This window comes from Gadus morhua, chromosome 17, assembly GCF_902167405.1.
Source record: "Gadus morhua chromosome 17, gadMor3.0, whole genome shotgun sequence".
NCBI classification, from domain to species: domain Eukaryota; kingdom Metazoa; phylum Chordata; class Actinopteri; order Gadiformes; family Gadidae; genus Gadus; species Gadus morhua.
This window is the reverse complement of record NC_044064.1, coordinates 13,098,639-13,112,445: the sequence shown is the minus strand read 5'-3', so window position 1 is coordinate 13,112,445 and position 13,807 is coordinate 13,098,639. Positions and strand designations below refer to the sequence as shown.

The window sequence follows — 13,807 nt, the reverse complement described above, 5'->3', positions numbered from 1 at the left end:
TGGTCTCAACTGCAATAGTGAACACTATTTTCCGTGTGTCTCAACCTCTTTTTCAGACATCATCCGCCAGCCCTCTGAAGACGAGATCATCAAGTTGGCCCCCCCACCTAAAAAAGCATGAGGTCACGACGCGACTGCGACCTTTGCACCTTGACCTCCATCCCTGTCCTGTCTAATCAACTAACCAATCAACCAATAAATTCTGATGATATCTTAGCCCCACCCCCTCCCGATCTCACAGCCACGCCCCTCCTCTTCTCCCCGGCACATATACAGCCACACAAGTCTCCTTAGCACCCAACAACCAATCAGAATGCTGCAACGCGCACCTAATCAACCTCATCGTCCTCTTGCCCGACCCACAGTAGAGTTGTCGAGAAAAGACGTTCCGTCGAAAGAGAAGGAAAGAAGGACGGAAGGACAGGTGGACAGGACAAAGGGAAGAGAGAGAAGTGTGTCGTCCTCTTCCTTCACCCAATGGTTTCGTTCCCATAACTTTATTCCATAGCTATTGTGTTAATGGCGTGTGCGTGTGCGTGTGTGTGTGTGTGTGTGTGTGTGTGTGCGTGTGCAGAGATATCAGAGATTCAGTTGGTAGTTGTTCAGCTATCCAACTGGAGGACTCAGTCTTATTAAAACAATAACAGAAAAGGCTTCAAAAGACATTACAGTGATGTCAGCCCGTAGGCAGAGGCTAAACAATCCATTCATGAATCAAAGCAGTTATTTTATGTTGACGTACTTTAAGAGTCAGGGTGTTGTAAAATAAGTAAAAGAATGCAATTCATGCATTAGTCATAAAAAATATGTCGTTCTGAACAAGGAAACAATGAAACAAAAGACAACCTTCAAGCTTAGGCATCTTGAAATGTACCAAGACACACCCAATACATTTACAATAAAGCCATGTACATTTACAATAAGGTAGATCCATCTATAATAAGGCCGATACATTTATAAGAAAAAGTAATTATTGTTTGCTTGGCTCAACAGTTTTAAATGTCTGCCGGTACATTGTAAAAGTACTATAGCCCTTTTAGTGGACAAAGACAATTATAGCCATCGGCTTCCAAGCATGCTTAGTTATATGAGAAGCTGTCTCGAGGGTGTTTCTTTCTTGATTTATCATACTGACCATAATTCTCCTAAAATAATAAAACATGGTTGCAGCTGTTTGGAAAAGTACTCGGCCTCTTCAGATGTCGTACAAAATAAGTCCAAAAGTCCATATGAGACATCATATTTAAAAACGTTTTTCTAAAATATATCTATTTTTAAAACCAATATTTGCCTTGAGCCTTTGTTCACTCCATCGATTGAGAAGTCTTGTGCTTGAGATGGAGAAATCATCTCACATCCATCGTTTCACACCAACACATCATTTGTTTTAATTTTGAAACACCAGATGGGTTTCCACTAGGCATCACAGAGAAAAGGTTTCAGGACAAGAAAGCTGAAAAAAAACCTGGCTGACCAAAACGCCAAACATGACACAAACTAATAGATTTAAAATGTTCCAACACAGACAACTATTTTATTATCCAATATATTGAAATTACCTTATTCAAGTCCCTACAGGCTTCGCTGGACAATGATAGTCTGACTGGGAATAGTAAATTGGAATAATAATTCAAAACTTAAACTAAAATTATACCTCTAATAGATAGATAAAAAATTATCTTTACAAAAAATATGTGAAGATGTAAAAAACAATGTGAAATACATGTGTGCTCCATATAAAGTTGGATGTGTACCCTGGACCATGGGTTATGATAGGAAAATTATATTTTGAAAAATACATTTTTAATGATATCTGCATTATGTGTGCATTACACGTGCACAGCTAAATGCTGCTTGTCACGTCATTGGTTGCACAGAAAATAAACATCCAATCCGTAACCTCCCACCGCACGGGAGAGAGAGGGATGTGCATCATGAAGGAGGCTACTTAATAACCCTCAATTATTGTATTCAAACTTTACCGCGTGAACGAGCGGCTTACAAACCACCGACTTGGCCATCCTGGTGCATTATGGGATGTCTGGACACCAACCAAATAGCTAACAAAGACTGTTGAAGTTAAACTATAACTGCTGTTTGAATCACTGTGCATCTATACTCCCCGCGGTCAAGCCTTAGCAGACGTCGTGACATAACTTATCTGCGGCGTAGTTTGTTTGTTTATTTTTTCAAACAAAGAATATGTCTGAACTGTGAGAAAGATTGCGTCCAATGTAGTCCTGTTTTGCCTTTGACAGACACATGGCGTGCATTCCTTGAAAGGAAATAAAAATGATAACAACAATAATCCACTCACCTTTTTGGACAGTAGTACGTTTATCGATACTGGAAGTCTGGAACGACAACGAAGGACTTCGGTGTTGTACTTGGGTGTTTCTCAGAGATGTACTGTGGCTCTATTTCAGTGTTAAAGTCCCATGTTTGAGTTTGGATTGAAAATCACAATGTTATGTTAGATGATGCCCCTCCCAGTTAGTAGGTGGGTTAGCATTATTGAAGACACTATCGGTCCGCTCTGACTAAAGATATATCCCAGTTATGGTAAGCTACGAGCTAGCTGAAATGTACACATCATTGCGACTTTAATACGAAAAACAAACAAAAAACGCATAATGTCTGGTTAGGTCAAGGTAGATTGCACCTCCCCTCAAAAGAGCCCATTTTCCCTTCAGTATGTTTGCAACAGTTACACCTTCACCTGTTCCCAGTGCCAATGACCAAGACTTTTATTTTGAAGCTTCCCAGTAGCTGTGATCGGGGATGTTGTATTCTGTATTGCTTGCCATATAGTGTGTTGTACTATTGGATTGATTTGTATTTCTATGCATTTAAGTTGATGTTATATATGAAGCCTTTTGCTCTGCTTACGTTAAAACGTTACCCACTAAATGGGATTTTTTAACTTGTAAAGCAAAGGGGGGGAAACCAGTCGTCTGTCCGCTATAACTATTTTCTCCTGTGTTTTATAAATGGAGAACGTCACAAGAGATGTGCATCCAGTCATTCAAGGGCAAAAACATACCAAACTAATCCTCCCATCTAAAATGTCTTCAAATTCAAAGACATTTAAGACGCTTTTAAATTCAATTAAGTAGGCCTATCACAATTCATTAAATTTTCAATTTCTTGGCAGCGACAAAATAGCTAGCTATTTCTTTTCTAAACATCGTTACAAGTATAATTTTACAGTCAACTGTTTCTGATTATGTTAAGGGCATGTATTTATGACATTTCATGTACATACTCCAGAAATCGGATGAATTATTAGTACAGAATATGCCTATCAAGGGCAGACAGAGTACTGCCCAACTATACTGCGTCTGCTGAATAAAAAACTCTCCAACTGCAATCTGTGACACCACTCGACATGGACTCGAACTAGAAGCAGTATTTGTATTCACTGCTATGACCTGTAGCAAACAGGCATTGGTAAACAAGGACATTATTATCAGAAAGAATTCCACAGTTGCTGTTGAACAGTGAGTTACCATGGATATATAACACCAAGGCGTTTTTATTTCATAGCATGAGCATAGATGTTTGGTCTTGGGATTCAATTTGTCGTTATATTCCATTTTACACAATGTTTAAAATGCTTTTTGAATAGCAACTTGTGATTTCAAATGTATGTGACAAATCTCCGTAGAGCCCCATTCAGTGGACTGTATCAAGAAGGCTGGTAGGTTGATCTGCCCTTCATACTCCTGGGCAAACACTCCCACTTGTGATGTCATAAAATTGGGGCCGTTTCATTGGTTGTAGGTGTCGTGCAATGCATATATGTTCACAGAGCCAGGGCTTGTAGTACGACAGCGAAAAGCATGCATGGAAACATCGCAACCAAAAACTTTGACATCCAATTATATTTGTTGATGTTTTTCAGACACAGGCTTGTGCATTAGTGTGTATCAAGGCTGAAAACATAGAGCCTACATCCAAACGTCCACTTGAGCGTATGGGAGCCCTACCCAAACTTGTTCTCCATTGTTAAAGTCTTGTTCTGCAGCCATTACACATAATGTATCAACATATCAGCTGCAAACAATGTCAACATTTGGATTTCAATGTACCAAGTGCATCCTGACTGAGTACATAATAACAACAATAACTACGAGCTATAGATAATTGTTCAAACTATACACAGCATGACAATAGTTACCAACGATTCTAAGCAAATCCCATCCACCAATATCATACTCCCTAAAGCATAACAGCTATGCTGTTCCTTCGGACTAGATTGTACAAATGGTTTGTGAATATATATATATCAATGTGTTTTGTAATTGATTAATTTATTTAATGCCTCTATGTTGTTTTTTAGGTATCCTGATGGCGTACTAATCGGAAAACAATTAATTAACGGGAATTAAAATATGTTTGCTTATCTACAATTAGACCGCCATTGTTAAACCTTTTGAATTCAGAGCAGTCAGGCTACAGCGCTAATATAATGTTATCATGGTTTAGTCGTATCATTATGCTTTGCCGTGATCTCTATTGTGATCCAGCGGGTTCCTCTTGCATCATGTGAGTGTTCAACAGGTGTTCGCTCAGTGTTGAGGCGTATGGGGCACAAAGTGACGCTGGGCAACATTAGCTGATTGTAGTAACGAACAGCTAGTGGATTTGGAAGCATGGATTTTTCGTTTTTTCTAGACACCAGTTCCTATACAGTATTTGAAAGAAATGGTTATGATCCTAAAACTAGTAGGATATAGATATCAGAGAAAAACAGGTTAAAAACACATGAGATTCACAACTTCTAAACGTGGCTCGCAAACTAGATCTAAATGTGGCTAGCAAACGCCAGTTGAGCTTTTGAGTTTTTGGTTCTAAGAGGATTTTAAATATTAAATATTAAAGAATTATGTTACAAGATTTCAAGAAGGCTCAGGAGATAACAATAGGAGAAAGAAGAAAATTATGTTTTTTGTGTGGCTAAGTCAATGGCAGGTGATGTCAATTCTGATAGTATGTATGACTGGTCCCTGAAGTTTGATTTTCAGTGATTTGCTTACAGTTTAAGGAGGTGGGGGTGGATGTGATAAATACATGATCAAACGCGGCAGGTCTTGCACAGAATGCTGTAAAATAGTAGAGGTAGCGTGAATAGAGTTGTGTTGTGTTGGGATCTTGTGAGGATCATGAATGAGGCTAACATTGTGCAACTTGATGCTGGCCTTAACCACTATAACCACTATAAGTAGGGAGTGTGATGGAAGAGAAGATTTAGTGTTCAATGTAAATTTTGGATGAAATGACGATGACATTTGTCCTTCAAAAAGGGGCCATTTTGTTTTGAATTCACCACTGCTCTAATAAGAAACGTTGTAATCTCTGCTTTAATGGCGAGACATTGAACAATCTCTTTTATTGCCGGTCCTTGCCAGGTCTGCCATTGTTTAAAGCCTCCTGTTTAGGTCATCTTCTTTTCCAAGCAGTAGACCGTAGAGGTAATGTTGACAACTGACCGAAGACTAGGATCATTGGTAGTACAGTGGTGTATAGAAGATTGATAAATTGATTCCCAGTGGCATAGATAAGTTGCTTGATGGATAGATGGATCGCTTTGATTGGTTGGTTAATGTGTGTGTTTGAGTGGACTCCAAGAGGACAGCTGGTACATTCTGTTGGATAGATTACAAGGGGAACTTAAACTGTTTTAAGTCAACCAGTAAAAAGTATTTTATACCCAAAATGATATTGATTTCGAATGAAAATGCCATTAACTCAGTCAAGCAAAGTCAAGCAAACATGATTAATAACGATTATTTCTCCTTTGTAGAAAATTCAAATTGTATCTGTGTCAAAGTGGCAATTATTGTAATGGGGATTTAAAAACACATTTCAACTCTGGTAATGGGGAGGTTAAAACATATTTAAAATACTGTAATGGGGATATTAAAACATATTCTATTGTTGAATTGTGGATATTAGAAAACATTTAACACTTGAATTTAGTTTGAAATCCATCAATTCCATGCTGTTCAAATTTGCTCGTCATGTTTTGCAAGTCACCTGTCAGGCAAGTCACACGTTAGTAATGTCGGTGGGAAGAACAATAAAAACATGTGGTCAAGTGATGTCTTTTGTTTTCGTTGTGAAGTTGGTCAGATTGTGTGTCTAAGTTGGTCATTCTTTAAGAAGAAATTCGGCAACAGCTCAGTTAATGCATCCTCCAGCTTTTACGTTCGACGAACTCTTCTACATTAACCCACTGGAGGCCATGGCAACAGGCTGAATACATGTTTAAATCTGTTTCATTGAAAGAGAATAAAATCAAAGATGCATTTTACACCTTTCAAACGTGTTATTATGATGTACATTGTTAAACAAAGTTCTTCTGGTGTGGCTTACCTATCAAGGTTTAAATGAGACTGAACTGAAATGCTGTTTTGTCATTGTGCTAATCTGAATATAAATATTATATTATATATTAAAATATATTTGCTAACTGATTGTGTTGTCCGTCGTCTTTGAATTTAATACGATGTATACATATTGGAAATACTTAATTTTACTTGCACATTGAACAGGGGTAGTTAAACAGATTAAAATGACTATTACTATATTATTCTAATATACTTGACTTGTTTCTGTAGCATATTTTCATGCGGTTATGTTTCTGGTTCATGGCAGATGACTCCACAGTATCACGATAGATCCTTGAAACCAATTGTAGTTTTGAGCTTTGTTTAATAATTCCTATGTATAGGGTTATCTTGTAGGCCAAAAGTTGCATGCCTATTACAAATCTTCAGTATGTTTGTAACGTTAGATAAAACATGTACTCCTTCCTTGCTATCGGCTTAAAAAGATTTAATCACAAACGTTTACAACCTAGACATGTTGACAATGGGCTGAAAATCTGCAGGAAAGACGAAGCTTCATCGTTCTTGTTACGTTTTCTGGGTTCATTTGACACCTTGCTACTGTCCTACTGTCCTAAGTGCCTTATTTACATTCACAAAGAAATGAGGAAAAGTGAGCCAGTAAGTTTCGAGTTCAATCCAAGTCCAATCGTTGGGCAGTCTCTCCAGTGGTGGTGTGCATATGGAATATCTATTTTATTGATGAGTCAAGCCACACTTAAAGGGTTGGACAAGGATCAGTGAAGTAGAACAATACCTGTCAGGAAACCTGTTCCAAAGAATGTGAGTGCATGTTTATGAGCCAATCGCCAACCCAGGAATTAAAGTTTCCATGACAGCTTGTCTGTTTGGTTGAGGGGAAAATGAAACTTAATTCGTTCAACCACTCGATCATGAAATATGCAGGAAGTGTTTAACCCTGAGGGTTAAAATGCCAATGGGTTCACCAATATCCAAATAAAGGTCAAAAGGCTAGGATAGGTTTCGAAATGACTGATCCTGCGTTCCTGTCAGTTTCAGCGGGCGTCAACTGGACTTATATATTCAATTCAATTTTATTTGTATAGCCCTTAATCACCATTACAGTCTCAAAGGGCTTAACAGGCCAAATATTTGTGAAACCCCCCTTTACCCATGCCCCCACACGGGCAAGAAAAAACTCCCTTGAATCAGCAAGGAAGAAATCTTGAGAAGAAACGCAGTGTAGGGGATCCCTTCTTCCAGGGATGGTCAGGAGTGCAATGGGCGCCACAATTGACACACAGGTAAATACATGCACAACATATAAAAAACAATGGTGATGGGGTTCCGGCCGGTTATCCATGAGGAGAGTCCAGGCATCCAGTCCAGCACCCGCAACACACTGTGTTGCGGGTGTACTTCAGTCCCAGGTGCACCTTCTTCACAACCATCCAATTGGACGGATTTCAGCATGGCAGAAGGCTAGAGGTAAGGAAAAATTAGACATGTTTTCTTCTGTTGCCTAACTAAATGTATAATATCAATTTCAACAAATTTTTAAAGTAGTTAGTAAAAGTAATTATCTAGCCTAATTATGTAATTCATCACTTAACATTTTACACTTTTGCTCCATTACGGTTTTTTTGGGCACATTGGGAGTTCAACCCCCTATCAACTACGAGTGTGTAAAAAACATATTTTTTATCCACTCGGTTTCTTACTCAGAAATGTATGCATAATTAGACACAGATACAGATTTTTTTTTTGCACAATTTTGAGTTGCATTTTAAGCTTAGAGTGCGCATTGGACACACGCATATATATATATATATACACATATACATATATACATATATATATACATATATATATATACACATATATATATACACATATACATATATATATATATATATACACATATATATATATATACATATATATATATATACACATATATATATATATATATATATATATATACATATATATATATATATATATATGTATATATATATTAGTGCAGTCATGCAATTAAAATATTTAATCGCCATTAATCACATTAATGCCATAGATAACTCACGATTAATCGCGAGTAATCGCGTTTAATCCTTCCTGTTCCCTTACTAGGAACGAAGTGACAACAAAGATTGCCATCCTGGACGTTCTCGATGAAGATGCCTTTAAAGGAGAAATCATAGACCCAGATATTGCACGACAAACAGAAGTCAATTTTTACCACGGGGCTCCGCCCCTTTGGTTGAATTTCGACCTTGCTGAAAAAAACAAAGATGAAGACCTTCTCATTAAACGGGTTGGGTATGATAGACTTCTTCAGCAGATCTCGAACAACAAATCTGGAGTACATTTAAACCACAAGCCAGGGAGTGGTGGCACCACATTGGCCAAGCAGCTTCTCTGGGACGTGAGAAAATCATTCAAGTGTGCTGTTCTAGTCGACCCCAGCTTAGAAAGCTCGCTGATCGCGACCGCTGTGATTGATCTCTACGCTGCTGACGAATCAAACAACCGTAAGACTGTGCTTCTGTTGGTGCAGGATGGAAACATGAGCACTCTCCGAGAGAGTTTTGTGGCAGAATTGTCTAAAAGGAATATCAATTCAGATAAACCCGTCTTTGTCATACTTAACTGTGTGAGGATTGCCCACATCAACGCTGAACGCTCTGATGATGTCAACCTTGTCGACCACCTCACTGGTGATGAGAAAAAGAAATTTGATGCCAAAAAAGAGTGCCTTAAACGCAGGTATCCTGATATTTTTCCCACATTCCATGGCTTCAACATTATGAAAAGCGACTTCTCCCAAGACTATGTAAAACGGGCATGGGATGCTTGCAGGCCTCTAGTCTCAAATCGTGGTCCCCAGCCTATTGCTTGCCTGTGCCTGTTGAACAGCTATGTCCCGGGCTCCATCTTTCTAAAAAGTTGCTGTGATAAATTTGAAGAGACAATGAGACCTTTCCTTCACCTGACGGTCAGCTTCAATCTCAATGGCAGTGCTGAGGTCCTCCGCATGGCTCATCCAATGATAGCAGAGCACGGCACTCAGGTCTTCCATGAAGCAGGCGTGGGCAGAAAGGTCACGGCATTTACCTTGCTGAAAAGCCTATGCACTGAGGACCATGTCCTGTTTCTATCTGAGTTCATTAAAAAGCTGCTCATCACACGACAAGAAGATGATTCTGGAAATTATCTGTTTTTCTCCAGATTGATTTTAGACATTAAGACTGGGAATGCTGAGACCGGGAAAAAAATGTGTTTAGAGGTTTTAATGGAGGCATTCAAAATATTTCCTCTGATAGGGAGCTACCCCCAGACGCTTTCTCGTTTCTATTACCTAGAGATGACTGACTACTCGAAAGCATTGCAATGGGCAGGGAAAGCAAAAGAAATCGCTCCTTACAACTCCTTTATTGCTGACACATTGGGACAAGTCTACAAACATCAACTGAACAGAGAACTCAAAAATGAGTTAAACCCAAACACCTTAACTACAATCTTTTATCTTGCAAAGAACGCCTTCGAAGCATTTGAACATGCAGAGAATCTTGCAGAAAACGAGTCGACTATTTTCAACGTCAGGCCAATATCGTCTTACTTGAAAGTTGCAAACAATCTTTTTGAACGGAAGGAAGACCTAGAGAAAGCGACCAAAAGAAAAAAAAGAAAAGAATATAATGAACTGATATCCCCTATCTCTGATAAGAAAGAAAAAAGAGCAAGATTCATTAACATGTTACTGAGTTACTCAGAAAAGAGCTTTGGTGACAAAGATCCAGAATATGTTTTGAGGGAGGCCAGACAATGCTATAAAGATTACATTCGTGATGGGGACTTGAAGGAGGGACTTGGAACAGGAATCAGAGAAGAAGATCTCAAAAAGCTTCATAAGAACTGGCCGAATGACAAACAAAAACCAAGGTTGAAGTTAAAAATGATGGTCGAAGACCTCAAGGCCTCCTTCCACGAAACTCAAGAGAATTATTTCAGGTCCAGGAAGCTTCTACCCCTCCTTTATCTTGAAAAAATTGACGGAGTCAAGGAAAGAGTTGATGGAGAGGTCCGTTTCCACAAACTGTACACCACCGTGGGGGATGAAGAAATAGAGCTGGATGTGGATCCGGCCCAACAGCTGGCCCTCTGGAGGTCTGGAACAGTGACCTTTGAACTTGGATTCACCATCAGAGGCCCTACAGCCTACAACATTCAGTTCCCGAATAAGAGGAGGCAATAACCGAAGAAAGGTTTGAATTTTTGGTTAACATTTTTACATATTAAGATGCATGTTGACCTTGAGGTAGCTTTTCTGTTGTTCAGAAAATACAGAATGTTTTAACTGGATATTTCTTGTAAGTATTGTTCTTATCGCCCATGCAGGTGTTCTCTTATGATAAGCCAAACATGGCGGCTGACCGCAGAGACCTGAACCAACTGTACGGCACCAACATTATTTTAGATTATTACTTGAATGTTGTGGCTTTTTGGTTTTGAAGTTCAGCAAATAATTATTTTTCTTTAATTATGAATTATGCTATGCATCGATTTTTTCTCTAAATAATCGTTTTAAACATTACATCTTATTCTCATTGAATTTACGTGTGAAGATCGTTTATGTTTTGATCTGCATGCAATAATGGCACACCGCTACAAATAGCAGTTAGACAAAAAATATAACTTTTTTTGGATTATTGCTTGAACGTTTTGTTTTCAAGTCTAGCAAATAATACATTTTCTTATGAATTATGTCATGTAGTGCTTTTTTCTCGAAATAATCATTTTAAACATTACATCTTATTCTCATTGAATTTACGTGTGAAGATAGTTTAGCTTATATTTTGATGTGCATGCCACACTGGCATACGGCTACAAATAGGAGTTAGACAAAAAATGTATAACTTTTTTTAGATTAATGCTTGAATGTTGGTTTGTTTTCAAGTCTGGCAAATTTCTAATGAATTATGTTATGTACTGCTTTTTTCTCAAAATAATCATTTTAAACATTAAATCCTTATCTCATTGAATTTACGCATGAAAAGTTTATATTTGGATCTGCATGTGACACTGGCACACGGCTATACTGTAAATAGGAGTCGGAAAAAAAATATGTTCTTTCTGAATAGATGAGTAGTTCGATTTGAGCAGATGGCTCTGGGTTTGAAACTCCAATGTCTGCATTGTACCAGTAGCGGCGCCAAAGAATTATGAGTGCAGGAGCTACAGGGACTAGATTGTTTATAGCAGGTGCCAAATACATTTTGTCGCAACAAACAATAACAAATAATACTACACACTATAATATAATACGAACAAACCAATCAAGTTCAACAACAAGCAGCAACGTTCATCGTCAATTGGAATTATGATTAACTTTGTTACATATAAGTCAGTACGATGACTTCATATAGCTATATTATTATGGCGATCACAGCCGTGGTCGCCAAGTGCCACAAAAGATCCTTGGAGTGTCGGTGGAAGCAGCACTGAGGCAGTTGTGGTTGTGAGGGATTTGATTTGTGTGTGTGTGTGTGTGTGTGTGTGTGTGTGTGTGTGTGTGTGTGTGTGTGTGTGTGTGTGTGTGTGTGTGTGGTGTGCGTGTGTGTGTGGATCATGCGGTGTATGGGCCACGAGATTCACCAACTCCTATAACCTGAGCCAATTGATGAATATTACAATTTAAAAATGAGTTTTGGGGGGAAGGGGGGGCTTGGCCCTTTTCAGGGGGTGCTGTCTGCAAGTCTGAGTCCCAGAGAACCTGTGTTTGTACACTGCACTCGTTCAAGGAAGGCCCTCCATCAGAGCTTTGCTAGCTGTGCCCAGAGACGATCCCAGGGTAAGCTATGAAGACCCTCTAGAAGCCGGTCACAAGGTGTTCCAAACAGGAAAGGGGAATTTAACCAATCTGTGCTGACCGGCCTCATACACGCGGCGGCCACCTTGGTTCTAAACGCTAAACCGCCCAATAGCCGTTCAAACTGTAAGGGAACGCAACCACGTAAAAGCAGTGTGATGAGGGGAGAACGCAAACACCACCGACGACTCGAGGGAACCATTGTTTCGGGAGTCAGTACAATTTATTCAACAATCACAACTAGTGACCATCAATACATACCCACAGGGGCGCACAACAACAACATGGGGAGCAGGAGGGTAGAGGAACGAGGGGAATATTGAGAGTTCATTTTGCTGAGGCGGGGTGTGTTGTTTTTCGGGTGTTGCCGGGGCGACGGAGGATGTTCCTCAGGACGGTCAGTCCCGCTGGTTCACCTGCGCCATGAGACCCTCCAGCTGGGGTCGCGCCTTGAAGCGCTCCAGGAAGTCTCTCTCCACGTGCTGAAGGGGGGGGAGGGGGATCAGTACAGCCCCGTTAACACTCCATTAGAGGGCTCATGTCATGCCACCAGGTGTGGTATTTTGAGAATTCTCAAAACAAAAGCATTTTCTTCAAGTATAATTATTTACAATTTCAAACACAAATTATATTAACTAAAAAAGTAATGGACAACCCTAACCCTGATTAGCTGGTACAAGGCGTTTGAAAATCATTCCTTCCCTGTGCCATAGTGACATCACAAGTGAGCGTGTCCACCTAGATGTAGGCTGGATAGATCAGTCTACCAGCCTACCCAGTGGACCGTAGCGAACGTTGCTCATCTATCCCTCATACTGTATATCTGGGTGGATACGCCCACTAGTGATGCCACAACGGCACAGGGAAGGAATGCTTTTCAAATGGCTCGTGCCAGCTAATCACAACCACACGATATGAGCCTTATAAGGAAGGAGGTCATCCTCAACGTCCAATCATAAACGAGGACGCTCACAGAGGGCGGGAGGGACAGCGGATTTATACCCAAAATGATATTGATTTTGAATGAAAATGCCATTAGCTCAAAAGTCTGGGCCAAGTCATGATTAATAACGATTATTTCTCCTTTGTAGAAAATTCAAATTTGCATCTGTGTCAAAGTTGCAATTATTGTAATTGGGATTTAAAAACACAACTCTGGTAATGGGGAGGTTAAAACATATCTAAAATACTGTAATGGGGATATTAAAACATATTCTATTGTTGAATTATGTATATTAGAAAACATTTAACACTTGAATTTAGTTTGAAATCCATCTATTCCATGCTGTTCAAATTTGCTCGTCGTGTTTTGCAAGTCACCTGTCAGGCAAGTCACACGTTAGTAATGTCAGTGGGAAGAACAATAAAAACATGTGGTCAAGTGATGTCTTTTGTTCTCGTTGTGAAGTTGGTCAGATTGTGTGTCTAAGTTGGTCATTCTTTAAGAAGAAATTCGGCAACAGCTCAGTTAATACATCCTCCAGCTTTTACGTTCGTCAAACTCTTCTACCCACTGGAGGCCATGGCATCAGGCTGAACACATGTTTAAATGGGTTTCATTGAAAGAGAATAAAATCAAAGATGT

General features: G+C 39.3%; 3 protein-coding genes across 3 annotated transcripts in view; 2 read left to right on the top strand and 1 right to left on the bottom strand.

Annotated features, from left to right (window-relative positions):
• The window catches only part of pea15 (proliferation and apoptosis adaptor protein 15), a 29,100-nt gene extending 22,621 nt beyond the window's left edge, over nucleotides 1-6,479 (top strand). The window contains exon 4 of the mRNA XM_030337808.1: nucleotides 57-6,479. Within this exon, the coding sequence (XP_030193668.1) occupies nucleotides 57-121 (65 nt within the window). The 3' untranslated portion in view covers nucleotides 122-6,479. The remainder of the gene's footprint in view (nucleotides 1-56) is intronic.
• A 516-nt stretch (nucleotides 6,480-6,995) lies between these two features.
• On the top strand, nucleotides 6,996-10,080 carry LOC115529951 (sterile alpha motif domain-containing protein 9-like; the record flags this gene model as incomplete). The annotated part of the gene is made up of 3 exons (XM_030339097.1): nucleotides 6,996-7,013; nucleotides 7,778-7,841; nucleotides 8,450-10,080. Coding segments are annotated over exons 1-3 (1,713 nt in total), but the record flags the coding sequence as incomplete, so codon positions are not given.
• Nucleotides 10,081-12,426: 2,346 nt separating this feature from the next.
• Nucleotides 12,427-13,807, bottom strand: part of mrpl48 (mitochondrial ribosomal protein L48) — a 13,379-nt gene continuing 11,998 nt past the window's right edge. The window contains exon 8 of the mRNA XM_030337804.1: nucleotides 12,427-12,704. Within this exon, the coding sequence (XP_030193664.1) occupies nucleotides 12,621-12,704 (84 nt within the window). The 3' untranslated portion in view covers nucleotides 12,427-12,620. The remainder of the gene's footprint in view (nucleotides 12,705-13,807) is intronic.